At 35.3% G+C, this 18459-nt stretch overlaps 1 protein-coding gene across 2 annotated transcripts in view; it reads left to right on the top strand.

Annotated features, from left to right (window-relative positions):
• LOC117921614 (vacuolar protein sorting-associated protein 53 A) overlaps positions 1-15915 on the top strand; it is a 47989-nt gene extending 32074 nt beyond the window's left edge. For both annotated transcript variants that reach the window (XM_034839559.1, XM_034839560.1), the window contains 15 exons: positions 642-827; positions 940-981; positions 1699-1803; positions 1953-2012; positions 2197-2274; positions 2781-2888; positions 3007-3072; positions 7077-7154; positions 7233-7366; positions 7451-7544; positions 7904-7981; positions 11284-11346; positions 14702-14770; positions 14856-14951; positions 15450-15915. In XM_034839559.1, coding sequence (XP_034695450.1) covers positions 642-827; positions 940-981; positions 1699-1803; positions 1953-2012; positions 2197-2274; positions 2781-2888; positions 3007-3072; positions 7077-7154; positions 7233-7366; positions 7451-7544; positions 7904-7981; positions 11284-11346; positions 14702-14770; positions 14856-14951; positions 15450-15758 — 1566 coding nt within the window. In that variant the 3' untranslated portion in view covers positions 15759-15915. The remainder of the gene's footprint in view (positions 1-641; positions 828-939; positions 982-1698; positions 1804-1952; positions 2013-2196; positions 2275-2780; positions 2889-3006; positions 3073-7076; positions 7155-7232; positions 7367-7450; positions 7545-7903; positions 7982-11283; positions 11347-14701; positions 14771-14855; positions 14952-15449) is intronic.
• Positions 15916-18459: the final 2544 nt, after the last annotated feature.

Below are 18459 nucleotides of genomic sequence, written 5' to 3'. Positions count from 1 at the left end.
CCTCAGATATTTGAGGTTTAGGCCTCAACAGCCTTGAGGCTATAGCCTCAAAGCTATAAGCCATGACAGGGTGAGGCTTAAGCCTTAATTACCTTAACTGAGGCTGTAGCCTCAAGGCTAATTTGTAAAAGAGGCAAGCCTTGTGGCATAAGCCTTAATAGCCTTTTAAAACATGGGGTAAGTGTAAAAGAGGGGCTCACAACTATATCCATCTTAAAAGACAATTAGTGTGCACACAACTGAAATTATTCTTATGCTTTCTAAGATTTAGGAAACATAAGAGCCATGTGAGTCTAGTGCCATCAGTGAAGGTGCAAGAAAAGTGTTTGGTGCATTTGTTCCCTTCCTTCCTTGGCTTCTGCCCTAAAGCAATCCTTTTAAAGACAAGAGCATAATGTTTTGACCTAAAACCTATCCTTTAATGTCCACCCAGTTGCGTTTTTCTAATTCTTCTTTAATGTTAATCTTTGAACGATTGGACTACAGAAGAATAGGAAAGGAAACTAACTTGCTTTTTTGCTTTTGGTATAGACAAATTTTCCCCTTTACATGAATGTTCGTTGTGGATAATATGATTATGCTTTGCCACATGACCTCTTCCATTCCCTTGATGTTTTCTATTGTTTGAGAAATGCATGTAGGCGCTACAGAGAACTCTGGAATTTGAGGAAGAATTAGCAGAGAAATTTGGGGGAGACACTCGAAGAAAGGACATTGGTAATGATATTGAAGAAGTTGATAGAGGGGAAAATAATAGTCAAACTGTATCAGATATCCGAAAGAAGTATGAGAAAAAGCTTGCAGCAAATCAAGGAAGCGGGACTGAAGTATGCATTATTAGATAGCTTAACATTGTTGAGAAAATTTCTCCAGAAAGATGCATTTACAAAATGTTGTTCTTTTGTTAAATCACCTACTCTTTTGATTTTGGATTGACAGGAAAAGGATGGAAATAAGGATTTATCCGTGCCTGGAGCTGGGGTAAGTTTTACATTCTCTCTGATGGCTGTTAGTTTTGTTTTATGCTATGATGCTATATGGATTGTTTTGTGAGTAGAAACTCAATACCAGGAAAAAAATAATGCCTATATACATATGTCATATATTTGCTCTTTATGTTTGTCTCATCTGCATAATTTACTTCACCTTGGATAACTAGAAAATAATGGGACCTTTACAGATTTTGAGTTTGAGCTGCTGGCACTGACAGATTTGCTAACCTTAAAACAGTGGTGCAACCACTCCAACCATGAGTCCTGTGACATCTTGTTACATAGATTGTTTTAACCATACCAGAGGCAGTATACTTCTTTTGCTCTTTCAGATGGAATGGTGGAAACATGATTAAGTGCACCATGTTAAAATAGAAATTTGTTACATTTTCTTTCACCAGCACTACCCTTTTGAATTTAAATTCTTATGGAAAAAAAAAAGTTTTTATTTTACCCACATCACCATCTTGAATTTAAGTTGTTACAGAAAGTATTCAATTGGATAATTATTGACAAATCATCCATTTGTGCTTCATCAAGGTAGGCCTATTCCTTGACATGTTTTCGATAGACTGCAATTGTTTAGGGTATCGTACAGTCTTCTTATGAGGTTGTTTTGATTTAGACTACTAGCTTTGATCTTGTTTCAGGCTTTCAGCCAATAAAGATAGCTCCTAAGAATTTTCTGTAATCATCAATTTGGCAGTTTAACTTCCGTGGAATTATTTCGTCTTGCTTTGAACCTCACTTGACAGTATATGTAGAGCTAGAAGAGAAGACACTAATGGAGAATTTGGAGAAACTTGTCCAGGTAGTTTTGTGTGTATCAATCCTTCTGAAATACATTCGATTATTTCCTTATTATCCTTAAACTTTTTCTTTAGTATCCTTCATATAAACTTAAAATTTTTTTTTACAGTTTAGTTCTTTATTTATTTATTTATTTATTTTTGACAATAGGAGGAAACATGGGATATCGAGGAGGGAAGCCAGACCAATGTCTTATCCAGTAGTGTACAGGTAATCTAATAATTCATTTTTGACTCTTTTGTAATTATACTTTTTCCTTTTGCTCATGATATTTATAGTTAATGTGAGAGGGCTTCTTAATAGAATAAGTAGAAGGAGACTTTATACAGAACCAGATATTAATGAGTTTCTACCTTTTTATTGCTCTAATTTAGTTGCCTTGCGTGTTTTATAGGTTTTTCTCATAATTAGAAGAAGTTTAAAGAGGTGCAGTGCTTTGACAAAGAACCAGACGTTATTTAATTTGTTGAAGGTGATGTCTTGAAATTTATCATTTAAATATTCCTTCTTGATGTGATTGATTATATTTCAGTTGTCAATATTGAACCTTAAAAATCAAATAATTGATCCTTGTAAATTTATTAAGTTTGTATATGGATAAGAAGGATCGTGGATTAGCTTGGTCCTCCTTGTGGAAGTCTAGATTTGCTAACCAGGGAGCCCATAGGCTGGCCAAGAGAGGACCTTCTTCTCTAGTTGATTTTGTTGGGCATCTCCTGGCCCCTTGTGTCTTGTTTCTTGATTTCTATCCCTTTAAGAATGGGAATTGAATGTCTTTCTACTATGAAGGTTTTTTTAGTTTACTCTTGTATGCACTCTTGTGCATTGTCTTTTTCTTTTTTCGAAGGATTTCCACCCATCTTTCTTTTGTGCAAATTCTTACTTTTTTTTAAAACAATGCAAATATAGTCTTCTATAAATGGAAAATGAGATTTAATGTGTAGGTAAAATATGAGTTTATTTTCCATCTGTAATTAGGTTTTCCAAAGAATTCTCAAAGCGTATGCAACAAAGCTTTTTGCAAGATTACCTAAAGGTGGTACAGGCATTGTTGCAGCGGCCACGGGTATGGACGGACAGATAAAGGTATAATCAACAGACTCATTTTACATTTCATGGGTAATGTGAGGATTGAAGAATTGCTTATTCCATTTTTGCTGGATACTAATTCTGTATTTTCTATCCATCTCACAATTTCAAGCAGACATCTGACAGGGATGAAAGAGTGATTTGTTATATTGTTAATACCGCTGAGTACTGCCATAAAACGGTGAGTTAGTTCCTGGAATAAAAAACCCATACTATTTGATATTGATTGTTGGATTGTACTTTTATTTGCTCATGCATATCGGTTCGCTGTGCAATTCAAACTGATTGCTAATCCAATTTTATATAGAAGGTCAAATATGCTATCTTGATTGAAGTGTCCAGAAAGAATAAAATTGACTAAGACAATTTCCCTTATGAGGTGTCTTCTTAATTTTGAATAAATTCCCTGAAGGAGGGGTAATTGTTGTTGGTATGACATATATTGTGGGTAAAATCCTATCAACTTAAGTTTTTAGGGAAGTTGGTTGCTCAACATGGTATTTGAGCTAAGTCCTCTATTTTTTTTTTGTTAAATTATCTATGATCACAAAAAGGTGATCTGTATGTAGCTAATCTCATGGCAGGTATGGGTTCAGATGTAAGGGGAGAAAGTTGGGTTGGGGTTTATTGGAGCATTGCTTTTAGGAAATTTCACTGCTCGACAATTATAAAGTTTTTCTTTGTCCAAGGCTTGCCTTCTTGAGTTCTGAAATATAGTGTTGGGTTATTCAGGAAAGGAAAGTCTGCATACACCACCAAGCTGTACATTGAACAAGTGATTTCCTGAACCCTATACTTCTGTGATAAAAAATCAATCTTGAATGACCCTGAGTTGGAGTCCCTATTCATTCTTGACTCTAGCTATTTGTTGGAGCCTTCAAGTAGATGCCAGACTAGTGTCTTTTTCCTTCCTGCAGCCACAGAGATGTATATGCTTGTATAAATTTGAAGTTCATAAACTTGATCTTTGCATTAGAATTGTTCATCTCTCAAATAGTTTAAGGAACAGGGATAATTTGGTTTCTTACTCTTGGTATTTTTTTGTGAGGGAGATTAGTATTTAAGATAGCTTTTTGAATGATTTGAGGGTCATAAAACTTTTTTGTAACTATAAATAGGAAAGATTTGAAGATGAAGAAAGAAAAAATAGTAACCCACCTGCTTAGTTTTTTGTGCTTCTAAGTGTTGGGGATCTTTCACTTCAATTGCTCCAGTTTGTTTCTGGTTCTTCAATTGAAGGAAACCTCATTCTTCAACAGGGTTATTTTTGTGTTTCTTTGAATCTTTTTTTGATAAGTAAAAGCAATTGTATTAAGAAAGCCTGAAGTTGTTTCTTTGAATCCTTGATTCAGTAATACAGATTCCTGTTTCTTCTAAAAATGGTTCTTCAAGTACTGATGCCATTTTGTGTCCTTTCAATGCTTGTGAAGTAGGTTAAGAAAAAGTGATCTTTCCTTCATGAAATGGCATTGAGTAAATTGAAATTAGAGATTTTAAGTGGATTTGGAACAGGAGGCTTTTGACTTGTATTATTTGTCTTGTGGGAACCACTGCCTTCTAATATCTAATAATGTCTGAAGTGGGGTTACCTCAAACTCATTAGTAGCACAAAACACAGAGTGATATCTCAATTCTGGTTTATTCTAAATGGGGTACTATAAATCAACGATTGGCATTTACAAGAGGTTGGCCATGTGGAAAAGACAGTATCTCTCTAAAGGTGGGAGGCTTACTCTTGTCAAAAGCAACCTTTCAAGCCTGGCTGTTTGTCAAATGTTTCTTTTTTGTTATGTCCAAAAGAGTAAGCTTAAGGCTTGAGAAGATTCAAAGGGAATTCTTGTGAGGTGGGGGCTCTTTGGAGAATAAGCTACATCTAGTGAGATGAGAAATTGCTTGAAGGGAGGAATTTGATGGAGGTTTTGGTATTAGAAAGCTTTCCATTCTTAATAAGGCACTTTCGGGAAAGTGGTTGTGGAGGTTTGCATCCGAAAATGAGTCACTTTGGATGATGGTTATTGTTGGGAAGTATGGGGAGGAGGAGGGGGGCTGGTGTACTATGGAAAGTAAGTATGGTTATGGGGTAGTGGAAGACCATCAGGAGGGGGTGGGACATTATTAGTAGAAGAACCTCTTTTAGTGTGGGCAATGTTAGAAGGTTGAAGTTTTGAAAGGATATATGGTGTGGTGATTCTACTTTTAAGAGAATCTTATCCCTTGTTATATTCCATATCCTTGACAAAGGAAGCTTGGGTGACAGATGTTTAGGACCCCCACAAAGAGGGAGGGATTTGGAATTCCTGTTTCTCAAGGAATTTGAATGATTAGGAGTTGGAAAGGGTTCAGGAGTTTCTGTCAAGATTTCAAGGAAAGGCTGTGAGAAGGGCATGGAAATAATACGCTAGATTGGTTGGGTGCTAAGAAGGGGAAGTTTCTAATCAAATCCTTCTACTCTTTTATGCAGCAAGAAAGAGTGGTTACTTTCCCCTCAAAGGCTATTTGGAACCATTGGTACGAACCAAAGTAAATATATATATATTTTGCGTGGAAAGCTTCATGGGCAAAGGTTTTTACATTGGATCAATTGCAGAGAAGGGGATGGCACCTGATGAACCGATGTTTTCTTTGTATGGAAGAAGAAGAGATTATTAACCACATTCTCCTTCATTGCGCCTGAGCTTGAGACTTAAGGAGTTTCGTGTTTGGGGTAGCATGGGTGATGCCTTGATGGTAAAAGACTCTTAGGATGACATAGTTCTTTTGTGGGTAAAAAATGGAAGAAGGTTTGGATGGCTACTTTGTTGTGTGTTTTTTGGACTTTATAGAAGGAGAGGAAGTGAAGATCTTTTGAAAGCAAAGAAATATCTGTTCATTTGCTTGTTTATTTTTCCTTTCTTTCTAATCTTTTGCTATGCGTGGGGGTGTACATTGATAGAGGCTCCCTAACCATGGTAGATTTTATAGACTGGTTAGGTTTGTCTTGATGGGGCCCTTTTTGTTGCTTTCCTGGCTCCCTTTGTATTGTACTTTGGTGTGCCTTCAGTTTGTGCCTTTAATATATTTGTTCTGTTTACCTATCAAAAAAAAAAAAAAAAAAAAAGAACAAAGAAAAGAATAGTAAAACAAGTTTTTCCTCTCTACATTTTAGTAATGACCTAAGGTTGACCTAAAGCCTTTGGAAGGATGTTTTTATATCCTTTTAACCTTTGTTTGGGATTCCTTGTGTAACAGGATTGTTACCCTTACTGGGCATCATTTTCTATGTGCTCCAAAGAAGAGGGCCAATTAGGTTTCTAAACATATATGCATTTGTTACAGTAATTGGTGGCATTTGTTCCCTTGACCAGATCTGTTAAGTCTTCTGAAGAGTTAGAGAGGAAAATGCCAATAACACTGAGAGAAAGGTTACTCTACAATTTCCATATTTTTACAAGAAGTTTAATCCATTGAATTATTTGATGATGCAAAACATGTCTACAAGGGAAAACTGGAAAGATAAAACAACTGTTGATGCAAAGTTAAAGGAGATTGTCCCTCGGTATATTCATGTCAATTGAGTTGCTTGAACCAAAACGAATCCAGTATTTCTTTGCTGGATAAAGAAAAGCTATTAAGTGATATTTCCTGGGGTCATATGTGAGGTCCCTATCGACTAAATTGGAATCCTGATCTGTTTGGATGATGCTTGTGTGTGCTTTTGATGGTAGAATGACAAAGACTACCTTGAATGTCATATAATGTATGTGCAACAAGGACACTTTCAAAGTAATGAGTCCTATACCATACTGAAGTGTTTGACATGGAAACTTTCCTAAGAACTCAAGTATGATGCAACTGTATTGCAGAAATTATGTGTAGTATGAACAACATAATAATAGAATTTGTTTCATTTCTTGTTGGTCTGCTACAATATGTGGTTTGAATCTGCTGCATAAAATTAGTTTAAGAGCTAATACCCCTGGATTACCATCCTTAAATATGCATTAGCTGACTATCTAACTGGGCTGATTTGCATTATTTATTTGTTGTGCCATGTTTTCTGCACTAGTTCATCTGCATTTTCTATCTGCGGTTATTAAGTGGTTCTGATGTTTTCACTCTTTAATTACATTGTAGATTGTGAACATTGAATCTAGTGTTAACTGGTTACTGTTAAATCTTGGTAACTTGTGTTACTTTTGTTGACAGTCTGGTGAATTGGCTGAAAATGTATCTAAAATAATTGATTCCCAATTATCAGATGCAGTGGATATGTCAGAAGTACAGGTGAAAACTGTTTCACAAATAAATCATTTGTCATAGCAATTCTTCTCTTCGTTTTTATGAGAACCAACAACTGTGCAGGATGAATTCTCTGCGGTTATAACAAAAGCATTGATAACCCTGGTGCATGGTTTGGAAACAAAATTTGATGCTGAGATGGCTGCAATGACACGTGTACCATGGGGTACGCTTGAAAGTGTTGGTGACCAATCAGAGTAAGATGCTGGTTTACAATTTCCAACATTTAATACTAGTATCTGAGACAATTTTTGTGAATAATCATATCCTTTTTCTCTCAGGTATGTTAATGCCATTAATTTGATCCTTACTAGTAGTATTCCTGCACTTGGGAGCCTTCTTTCACCAATTTACTTCCAGTTCTTCTTAGACAAGGTGATTATAAAGAGGATTATTTATTCTTTCTTTATGCTTCCCAGCATTGATATTGGTGTTTTTAGGTTCATCAATAATGCTTCAGGTTCTCCAGTGTGGTATGCTTTTTACTCTTCTTGATATCCCAGCCAACTCAAATGTCATTTATTGCATCCTTCTCTACTTTCGTTTATTCCAGGATGATGCAACCTTGACTTCAGATATCTTAAACTCAATGTGGTTTATTTTATTTTGTCTACTGGCAATAATAGAATTTAAAGCTTTGTGCCAAAGTAGCTGGGTACAATTTACATTTGTTCAGTCTGTTTGTCTAGTTTATGGTCTATTCAATATGCTAATTTCTTAATTACTTTATGCAGCTTGCATCATCTCTTGGTCCACGCTTCTACCTCAACATTTTCAAATGCAAGCAAATATCAGAAACTGGAGCCCAACAAGTGAGAACCCTTTTTATTTATTTATTTTTATTTTTTGAAATAGTAATTCGTTGATACCAAAATGCAAAACAAGACATATACCTCAATATTTTGCCAAAAGAAACTATTCGAAGGAAAGGCTACTCTACTATCTATAGGCTGAAGCTTGTTTATAGGCTTAACTATTTTGACCCTTATGATTTACACACCAAATTTCAATTGAGCCAAATTACATTGAGAGGAGTTCCCTTGAAAGTTATGGTTGTTGAGGCCCAAAAAGAGGAATAAAAATAAATTAGTTCTCATATAGATTTTGTAGTTCTCCACCCATCCTCAAAAGTACTTGCATTTTTTGCCTTTCATGCTATCCAAATCAGAGTGAGACCAATGTTGTCAAAAGCAAAAGGCGATATCAAGGCAATAAGACTCCTTTTAGCCTAAGGCGACAGGCGAAAAACAAGGCGACAACCTAACTATAGTAAGGCGATAAAAAATATACATCTATTTACCTATTCGATATTCAACCAATATAAGTGTTGTCTTCAACAATCAACACTATTAATTTTTCATCACTCACGATGTCTTATAAAATTAACAAAATAGTAATAATTATTGAAAGTGTTAAATATTATACCCCATATTATAAAAAACATCATATTGTTTAAAGATATTCATCCAATCTAAATATATATTCTTATTTTTCAAACATCTAAACGATAAAATAAAAAACAAAATAAGAGATTGAACATTCTAGAGAAGCTTTAGGCATCATCATCATGGTCATTATTGAAATTAAAATTGTCATTACTTCCATCAAGACTAGATTGATAACCCTCCATCTTATTACCTTTATGATTGATAATATAATATTTTATCTTATACTTTGTTTAATCCAATGTTTGATTGAATGAAATTATAATCTAAATATGTTTAATCTTAATTCATGGTCAAAGGCGGCCTCTATGCCTTGTGCCTTATCCCAAGGCGATTGCCTAGGCGTTGCCTCTTTGAAATTGCCTTGCCTTGGTCTTCAAAAGGCGACTTTTATCTACCTTGCCTGGCCTGATGGCCTAGGCAACCTGGCAATCGCCTTTGATAGCACTAAGTGAGACAATAAATTTTTCACAAAATTTTGCCTTTAGTTGTGCTCTCCAAACCACTAAAGGATATAGAAATCATGTCACATATGCTCCTATGAGGAACCCAATTAAGCTTAGCTAATTTGAAAAGGTTGTGCCATAACCCCAAAGTCAAATGCTAGTGTAAGAAGATGGTTAATCAATTCCTCACTCCCCATACACATAGTGCAGTGATCAAGACTAAGATGCCATAACCCCAAAGTCAAAGGCTAGTGTAAGAAAGATGGTTAATTTATTCCTCATTCCCATACATGTAGGGCGATGATCAAGACTAAGATCTTTGTATGGTCTTCTCATCTATAGCAAGTCGTTAGTATTAACCTTCTATTGGCCACTAGCCACACAAACACCTTGATCTTAGATAAAGCTTTAGATTTCTTATATGAATTTTGTTCAGGGAAAGGAGCAAGATCCAATAGGTTGGACAAAGGCTAAAATGAAAGATTTTACTAAAGATAGGCTTGAAGAAGATAATGACCAAGCTCTCATCCCAAGGACAAATGGTGACAGGTGCACACAAGAGAGAGAGGACGTAAGCCCCTTAAGGTCCTCTATTTCCAACAGTGAGATTACAATGAAACATAAGGTTCCAAGATAAAAAAAAAAAAAGGAAAGACATACCAAGTATAGATGAAATAAAAGAACTTCTAGCAATCACAACTTTGAAAAGATTTGGAAATGAGAGAAAAGAGGTTGACCCCCCTACCACATGTCTTCCTAGAAATGAATACTTGTCACTCACCACAAAATGAGAGTGTATCAAGAGAAATCTTGAAAAACATGTGCAAATGGCCTTCCAAGGAGATTGGTGTGACCATCTGAATAGAATGTTGACATTCTACCATTGGGAAGAGACCCATAGATACTCAATATTACCTTATGCCAAAGAGCGTCACTATCCTTTGAAGACTTCTAAAGCAACTTCCCTAAAAGCTTTCTATTTCTCAATGAAATCTTTTCTAATCACAAACCCCCTTCCACTTTGGGGTTGTACAGTAGATCCCAATTTATGAGATGATTGCACTTTCCCTCTCCTTTCCTTGAACAAAGAAAGTCCCTTTACATTTTTTCAATCTTTGACATCGCTATTGATGGATCTTATACCATGAAGACCTGTAACTAGGAATGTTAGATAAGCAAGACCCAATTAAAATTATTTACGCTAAGGACTGTTTTTATCATGATCACAAATTCAACTATAACATCATTGCCATTAAGAAAGAATAACTAGACATATATTACCACACTATTGAAAAGAATGTGAGGTTTACAACTGCAGGCGTGCCTTCAATTGAGGCTGGAGGGATGTCTAGTAGCACGTCCTTCAGGGTCAAGTTCTTGGATCAAAGTGTAATGCACTCAGGAATTCCATGACTTTGCCATTAGGCCTCATTTAGTTGGATGCCCGCAGGAATTACATGACTTTTCCATTAGGCTCCGTTTGGGTGGCAGGAACTGAGAAAATATAGGAATGAATATTGAAGGATCTACGTGGGTGGTTCCCATTGTGATGTGGATGCACATGGAATTTGTTGGGAACATGATGAGGTCATTTGGGTGTGGGAATTGAGGGAATTAGGAAATAGGAATCAAGGATCGAAGTGGGTGATTTTCATTTGGATATTTGGATGTAAATTTATGAAGCATGTTAGAGTGTTTTCTTGATACATCATTGTTGACTGAAACACCTTTAGTAGTTGAAAAACATTATCATGGTCCTCATCTCTTTGTTATTTTTTATTTCACCAGCATGTGAATGAGAAAACCACACTGTCTGTGATTAATGGGAGACCCATCACTTATGGTCCTATTTTGGGTCAATGAGATTCCTGTTCTTGATAGTGCTACCAAATATTAGTATTGGGCAGGATCAGAATGAGATTTTGGCACCCTCCACAATTTGGCCTGAGGTTCACCCAATGCCTTGTGCAGAAAGCAAAAGCATGGGTCTCATTTTTTTATTTTTTTTTCTCTAGAAGTTGATTAAACTTAATTTATTTTCAATTTGAAACTTTGAAGTACTACAAATACTTTGAGCATGTATTTCACATTGAAAATTAGTTACTGGTGCAAAGTACTTTCCATCATTGATTATCTATAGTAGAAAAAATGAATTTGGGAAGTGAATTATGCTGATTTATTTATGTAATTTAGACATAATTTAATTGGATGATGCTACTGCAGATGTTGTTGGATACTCAAGCAGTAAAGACAATTCTTCTTGAGATTCCTTCTCTTGGACGACAGGTGAGTTAGTGCACCAAGATAAATTATCTATAGAAGCTATGGTATATAATTTCTTTTCCTGATTGGTTATCAGCATATTATCACTACACAAATTGAATTACTGTTTGGGACTTGGGCAGGACAAGTGTTAGTCGTGCTTCAGTCTTATATCTGGGGTCATATTTGGTTCCATGGGTTGTTTGTGGAGCATATGGTAGAAACTGCAAAGAATGTTATGTGGAAGTGTTTTGAAAGTTTTATGATTATTTTGCCAAATTTCAATCCTTCCCTTTCACAAAATTTAATTAACGAAATTCAATAAAAACTCTTTAACTTTCTAAGTCTTTAGTTTATGATCAAGACAAAGTCAAAAACCTTGAAAACAAGCCAGGCACTTCATGGCTAGAGTTTCTATATTAACTACTATAAAAATGTAAATATGGATTGAAAATTTTTGGTCCTAAATTGCAAGAGAAGGCCCATTTGCACACATGAGATGGAAAAGCATAAACCAAGTTTCTAATTTGGGAAGTTCTGTTGCTGCATGAGATTTACTCTCTGTTTTCCCCTGCCTCATCACCTGATTTCTGTATACTATATTTTTATGCATTCACATAGGGGATGCTTTAAAGGTCAATTTCTTCTGAATATAGGGACCACAGAAGTTAGACTTTCAATTTGTGATATAAAGTTTAAGTTATGTTGTGGTGACACTATGGGTTTGGCCTGGCAATCTAAATAATCATAGGGACCAGTATTTTTCCATTTTTTATAAAAGTATTCAAAGGCCTTTGATATATTCTCTGCTACATTCCTTTGTAGACCTGGTGGTGTTGTTTCTTGGTTGAATAGAAAAAGCCAAAATATTTGACTTTTTCCATTCAACTAAAAGTATCTTGTTGATATTAACCAATATAACTAAAGTGAATTTGTTATCAATAAGTTTAGTTTAATTATGTTGGTTGATGTCAGTGAGTTACTTTAGCTGAAAACAAACACCACCCTACACTTCTTGTTGTAGATGAACCATGGAAGTATCACCTTGGGTCCTTTTTTATTTTTAAGTTATATATTCTCTGCTACATTCCTTTGTTGATGTACACTTCTTTGTAGCTGAACCATGGAAGCATTATCTTGTGTACGTTAGGTTTTTTTTTTTTTTTTTTTTTTTTTTTAACATGAAAGATATATATAAATTTTTTTTATCATGAAAATAAATTCAAAAAATTTGACATGGAGATGGTTTCACATTGCACTACAACATATGACATTCTAATCAAGGAGATAAAATTCAATCCTTAGATCTGCATTTTCCATAAAAAAAAACTATTTTCTTTTTCGTTTTTGAATTTTCTGATTTTTAGATTAATGTATATTTGTTTGTACATGGTTTAAGATGGCATGCCTTAAATCAGGCATTTTATTTTATTTTTTGATAGATATCAATCAGGCATACAAACATCCAAAGTATGCATTTCTAATTCTTTTTTCATTGAATTTCTAATTTTCATTGTAAAGTATCTTGACAGCCTCTTGTTATTTTGTTATAGGTTATACTATAGTTTTTTTTTTAAAAAAAAAAAAAAATTGTATATGTTATTGGCTTTACTTGTATAATCTAAATGCGCATTCTTCCTTTTTTTTTTTAGAATATTTTTCATAAATCGTATTGGATTGTTTTAGGAGTTTTTTGTCTCATCCATTTATGTTTGGCTAAAAAACAAGCCATTTTTATTATACCATGTATTTGAAATCAATACTGCCACTGGCTTTTTGAACTGTAGTGGCTAGGCAAGAACCAAAGTACAAAAAGCAAATACATTCTTGAGAAGTTAGGCATAGCACCATTTAAGAGCAAGAATGAGATGGTTTTGTCTTGTGAAATGAAACTAAAAGGTGTGACATAAGTTAAAAGTTGAAGGTGTTGGGATAAAATCCTTAACGCTATGTTTGGTTTTCGGAAAGTTTGAGGGAAAATGCAAGGGAAAGAAAAAGTAGAAGAAGAGGTGAAGGAAAATAAAAAATAGATTTAAAGTCAATCAATTATTTTTATACACTATTTCAAATTTATTTCACTTATTTTAATTCTCTGATATAAAGATTAAATAATTTGAAAATGCATAATTTTCAAACCAATTTTAATTATATTTGATTTTCTTTGATATCTTCCATAGTACAACCAAACATGAGAAAATCATTTCCCTTAACATTTTTTTATTTCCTTAATATTTTCCTAGTACCAACGTAACCTAGAAGTAGTGACATGATAACATTTAGGCAGATGACAAAAGATATCCTCAATAAAGGGGAAAAAAATAAAGATACTCTTTCGAAGCCTAAAGCTAATCTTGTGGCCTACACAAATTAAGAAGTCTTTTATTCCATCATCTAGTCCCTTTTATGGTTTTGAGTCCACTATTGCTTTGTTTGGGTCTCATATGGCTAAATGTGTGGGCTAGGCAAGGGAATGTATTAAAATGAATGCCTAGCAAAAAAGAGGGTGCAACTTAGTACACAGGCAGCATAGAATGCACTGGAGCGTTCTTTTACTAGACAAATAGAGCTTTGAGAAAGACATCCTTCAAAACTAACACATAGAGCTCCACACCTTTCGTTTGTGGGAGGATTCCTCATCTTTCTATTGTACTTTAATTCCTATTTCAATATAATGCATTGTTGTTTCTTATATAAAAAAAAAACCCATATGCTTCTCCTTCCGTCGCTGATAAAACTACTGTACTGACAAAAATAGAGTCCTTAGCAAAGGACACTCCAAAGACAGCAAATATCAACAAGCCCAAGCAGCAGATGAATCCATAATGAAGGAGACTATGGTTTGCTGATTCTTCCTCTTGCTTGCACGGGCAGCATCAATTTGACCAAAGGCATCCCGTTTGCATCAATTGATGGGTTGTGAATTTTTTTTTTTCCTGTACTGCTTCTGAGACACCAAAGGAAAAAAAAAAAAGAAAAAACCAACCAACTTTGAGGGGAGCACCACAGCCCCACTGAAGAGAACAGCAGAGGTTCTCAATTATACTCCTAAAAAATTCCTAAATAGGCAGAGAACCCATCCCTAATTCTTAGTCGTAGTGCTGTTTTATGGATGATCTTGCCATCTGTCTTGTTTAAGGGGTGGGAGTGAAATCTTCCTTTGCTTTTCTAATATTTGAGATGTTGACTAATATTGATCAACATTTATATCACTCTCATGAGTGCCATATGCAATCAATCTAGAAAAACAAAAGTTGCATGATTATTTGATATGATTTCCTTTTTGTATGTTAATCATACTCAGTGGGACCTGCTTTCTCACTCTTTCTTTCTTCAATTGCGTGCAATGAACTGGTTTCCTTTCTTTTAATACCTAAAACAGACGTCAGGAGCTGCTAGCTACTCAAAATTTGTAAGCCGTGAGATGAGCAAAGCTGAAGCACTCTTGAAGGTGATTGATCAGACCAGTGTAATTTTCCTTTCTGCATGTTTCAGTTTTCTGTGTTTCAAGAATTTTACTTGTTTTCTTTATACAGGTTATATTGTCTCCAGTTGATTCAGTGGCCAATACATATCGTGCGTTGTTGCCAGAGGGAACGCCCTTGGAGTTTCAGCGGATTCTGGAGCTTAAGGTTGGAGTCTCATAGTTCTCAGTCTTTTTCCCTCTCATGTTTTTTGGTGTTCTGACCTATCAAATACTTCTCCTTTGCCCAAAAGGGGGTACCCATCTGAATGTATCCATGAAGCTACTAAAATACTATTTGAGTTAACCAGCCCTGTCCAAGAGTTCTCAGTATTTGGACTAGATCTAGATAGTAGATCAAATTTGGTGCACAATTTGTCCTCCATGACTAGAGTCGTCTATAAACACGAAGCTCATACACACCTAATGGTCTGGGTTGCAACCCAAGAATGACCCTAGTGAACCTAATAAGAAAGAAACTATGCTAACTGGGGTAACCGGGTTCAGTATTAGCAATTTAAGCTCCTTTCTGATGAATTTTAATTGGGAGAATACGTACCTTTTCAGCCTTATGGATGGGAGCACCTCCTGTGTTGAGATCTGGGAATCTGCTCTTAACTTTGGGTAGTTCTCGTTTGATTTTTTAACATGAATACGACTTGTGCAGGGCCTTAAAAAAGCTGACCAGCAAAGTATACTGGACGACTTCAATAAGCGTGGATCAGGGATTACACAACCTTCCATTACTGCTACACCAGTAGTCCAGGCTACCCCCACTGCGCCTGTTGCTCCTGCTGCTCTCACAGTTGCAAATCCCGCTTCAGTTGGAGTTATTGCTTCTCGAGAGGATGTGCTAACCAGAGCTGCTGCACTTGGACGAGGTGCAGCCACCACTGGATTCAAGAGGTTCCTTGCACTGACAGAAGCTGCAAAAGACCGGAAGGATGGTCCTTTTAGGAAGCTCTTCAATGCATGAGAATCTGACATAATTGTTATATATATATCAACCTTTTTGGTTATTCTTTGTAACTATCAATCCTGTATTTTCTGCTTTTTCAATTAAGAAAGGAAACAAATTTTGTTAATTATTGTCTTCATAGTTAAATCAAACTTTATGAATGTATTGTCTTCAATTAAGGAAGGAAATAGTCCTGTTTCTATCATCACAAGATTTGCCTATAAGAGTATGATCACAAGTGTGGGATTTGGAGCACTGTGCGCGGGTCCTAAGGGTGAAACTATTCTCTTCCACTCAGATGTACTAAACAAGTCAAACTTCATAATCCCCAAAAGGATCATGTGGAATGAGGTTGAGTTTTTAGCAACTTGGCATTTTGCCAATGTCGTTGCAGCCTTAGAGCAAAGATTTGAGAAGATGAATAGATTGTTCTATACCCAGATAGGGGTGGAGATTTGGTTTTCTCCAACTCTTTTAGACATTCTAGCAACCCTAAAATTTCATATTATGAACCCTTTAGAGCTTCAAGTTCATCTATCCCAGTAAGAACCACTAGGATAGAAGAAGTATCCTCTTTAGCAAATCCTAAGAACATTAAGTTAACAAGTGTTACAAGTCAAACCAACCTTGCTAGACCCTTTTACATGGAGGAAAAAGGAGTCTACTCAAGGATCACATCAGGATGAATCTCCTTATATGTCTCCCACTTATTCATAGATGATTAACACTGTAAGCTTAGATGATGAGGGTTTTGAGATTGACAAGGATCTTTTAAGTAAGGACTTCTATTCTGAAGCCAATAAGGAATGGAGAGATTGGTTCTTTAGTAAGGTCCCTAAGGTCTTTAGAACCATCTACCAAGAAGAATTCTACACATACTTAAGACAAGAAAAGAAAAATATTAAGTATTGGATCTGGTTTGAACTCTTCAAACAAGAGGAATACCCAGATTACCTAGGTAAACATGTCAATAACACATCCACAAAGACTAAGGTATGGAAAACTAGTGACGACATTGTCATGGAATCCATTCACCCTCCAGAAGCTGAGATAGAAAAGAATATTAATGGAACTATAATAACTTCACCTTTTAAGACTAAGCCTAAGGATAAAGGAACTGCTAGTGTTGTAGATGTTAGAAGAATCATGGAACAAAACAACTACACTAACATGTTTCTTAAGACTCTAAGTGATCAACTCAATAGGGTTGAGGAGATCATTGAAACCCAAGACCACATTAAGACATCGTTTGTTAAGAAAGATAATAAGCCTTTATTTAAGCCGTTTGAATTCTCTAAAAAATTCCAGGAAAATCCTCATATTGATCAAGCATTGATAGAAAGGATTAGCCAAAAAGTTAAAGATAGCTTAATTGTCCTTGAGACACCTCAACCTTCTCACAGGAGAATCAATGTTATTAAGGAGGATATTAGTTCTGAAGCAGAGGTTGATGACCTAATCAAAATCTTTGATGAACCCTCAGATCAAAGAGTTTTAAGGATTATCCATAACCAATAAGTTCCTAAGACTAGGAATTTCCACCCTAGGCCAACATTTCCTGATATGTAGTTTGAGGAAAGAAATCAGTATAATCAAGCTTCCTACACTAGTGGTACTATCTATGAATGGAACATAGATGGTTTGACTGAGTATAACATACTCACTAAGCTTCAAGAAATGACCATGGTTAGTATAACCTATAAGTTAAACAATAAACTATCAGATCATGTTGTAGCTCAAACACTCGTTGCTAGGTTTACAGGTTAGCTAAAAGAATGGTGGGATAACTATCTCACATTTGATGATAGAAATGGTATCCTAAAAGCCTATAGGATTAATGAGGAAAATGAAGTGGTTAAGGACAAAGAAGGACAAGATATAGAGGATGCAATGGCTACTCTAATCTTTTCAATATCAAAGCACTTCATTGGAGATCCTGCAAAGATTAAGGACAAGATTGCAGATCTCTTAACCAACCTTAAGTGTCCCAAGCTTCATGACTTTAGATGGTATAGAGATGTTTTCTTAACCAAAGTCATGCTAAGATCAAACTGTAATAAGTCATTTTGGAAAGAAAAATTCATTTCAGGACTACCTAGACTTTTCTCTAAGAGAAATAGGATTAAGATAAGGGAATAGTTTAATGGTCAAATCCCTTATGATAAGCTAACTTATGGAGAAATTATAAGCATTGTCACAGTAGGAGAAATTAACCTGTGCAATGACTTAAGCAACAAATGAAAAATGAGCAAAAGATCTACAAGAATGAGTTTGGTTCATTCTATAGCCAATTTGGATTTAGCCAAAAAGAAACTAAGCATCCCTTTAAACAATGCAAGAAAAAACAAATGGGAAGACAACCTAGTAAGGAAAAGTTTTATCACAACAAGAGAGGTACTCATGACAAGTACAGAATGAATGAAACCAAGAGATTAAGACACATCCAAAGAAGGATGAACAAGGAAGCCCAGAAAAAGTTAGAAGCCCCTTTACAATCTAAGCTAATTTGTTTTAAGTGTGGTAAGGTAGGCCATTATAAGAAAAATTGTAAGGTTAGAAAGAAAATTAATAACTTGAATATCTCAGAAGACTTAAAAGACATGTTGTACGAAGTAATGTTAAACTCCTCAGAATCTGAATCAATGATTCATTCAAATAATGAAGACGATATTAATCAACTAGATAGTGGTGATGAGATTTCAAGCCAAACTTCTAGTGA

This window comes from Vitis riparia, chromosome 9 (genome assembly GCF_004353265.1).
Source record: "Vitis riparia cultivar Riparia Gloire de Montpellier isolate 1030 chromosome 9, EGFV_Vit.rip_1.0, whole genome shotgun sequence".
NCBI classification, from domain to species: Eukaryota; Viridiplantae; Streptophyta; class Magnoliopsida; order Vitales; family Vitaceae; genus Vitis; species Vitis riparia.
The sequence above is the reverse complement of the archived record's forward strand: the minus strand, read 5'-3'. Positions and strand labels throughout refer to the sequence as shown.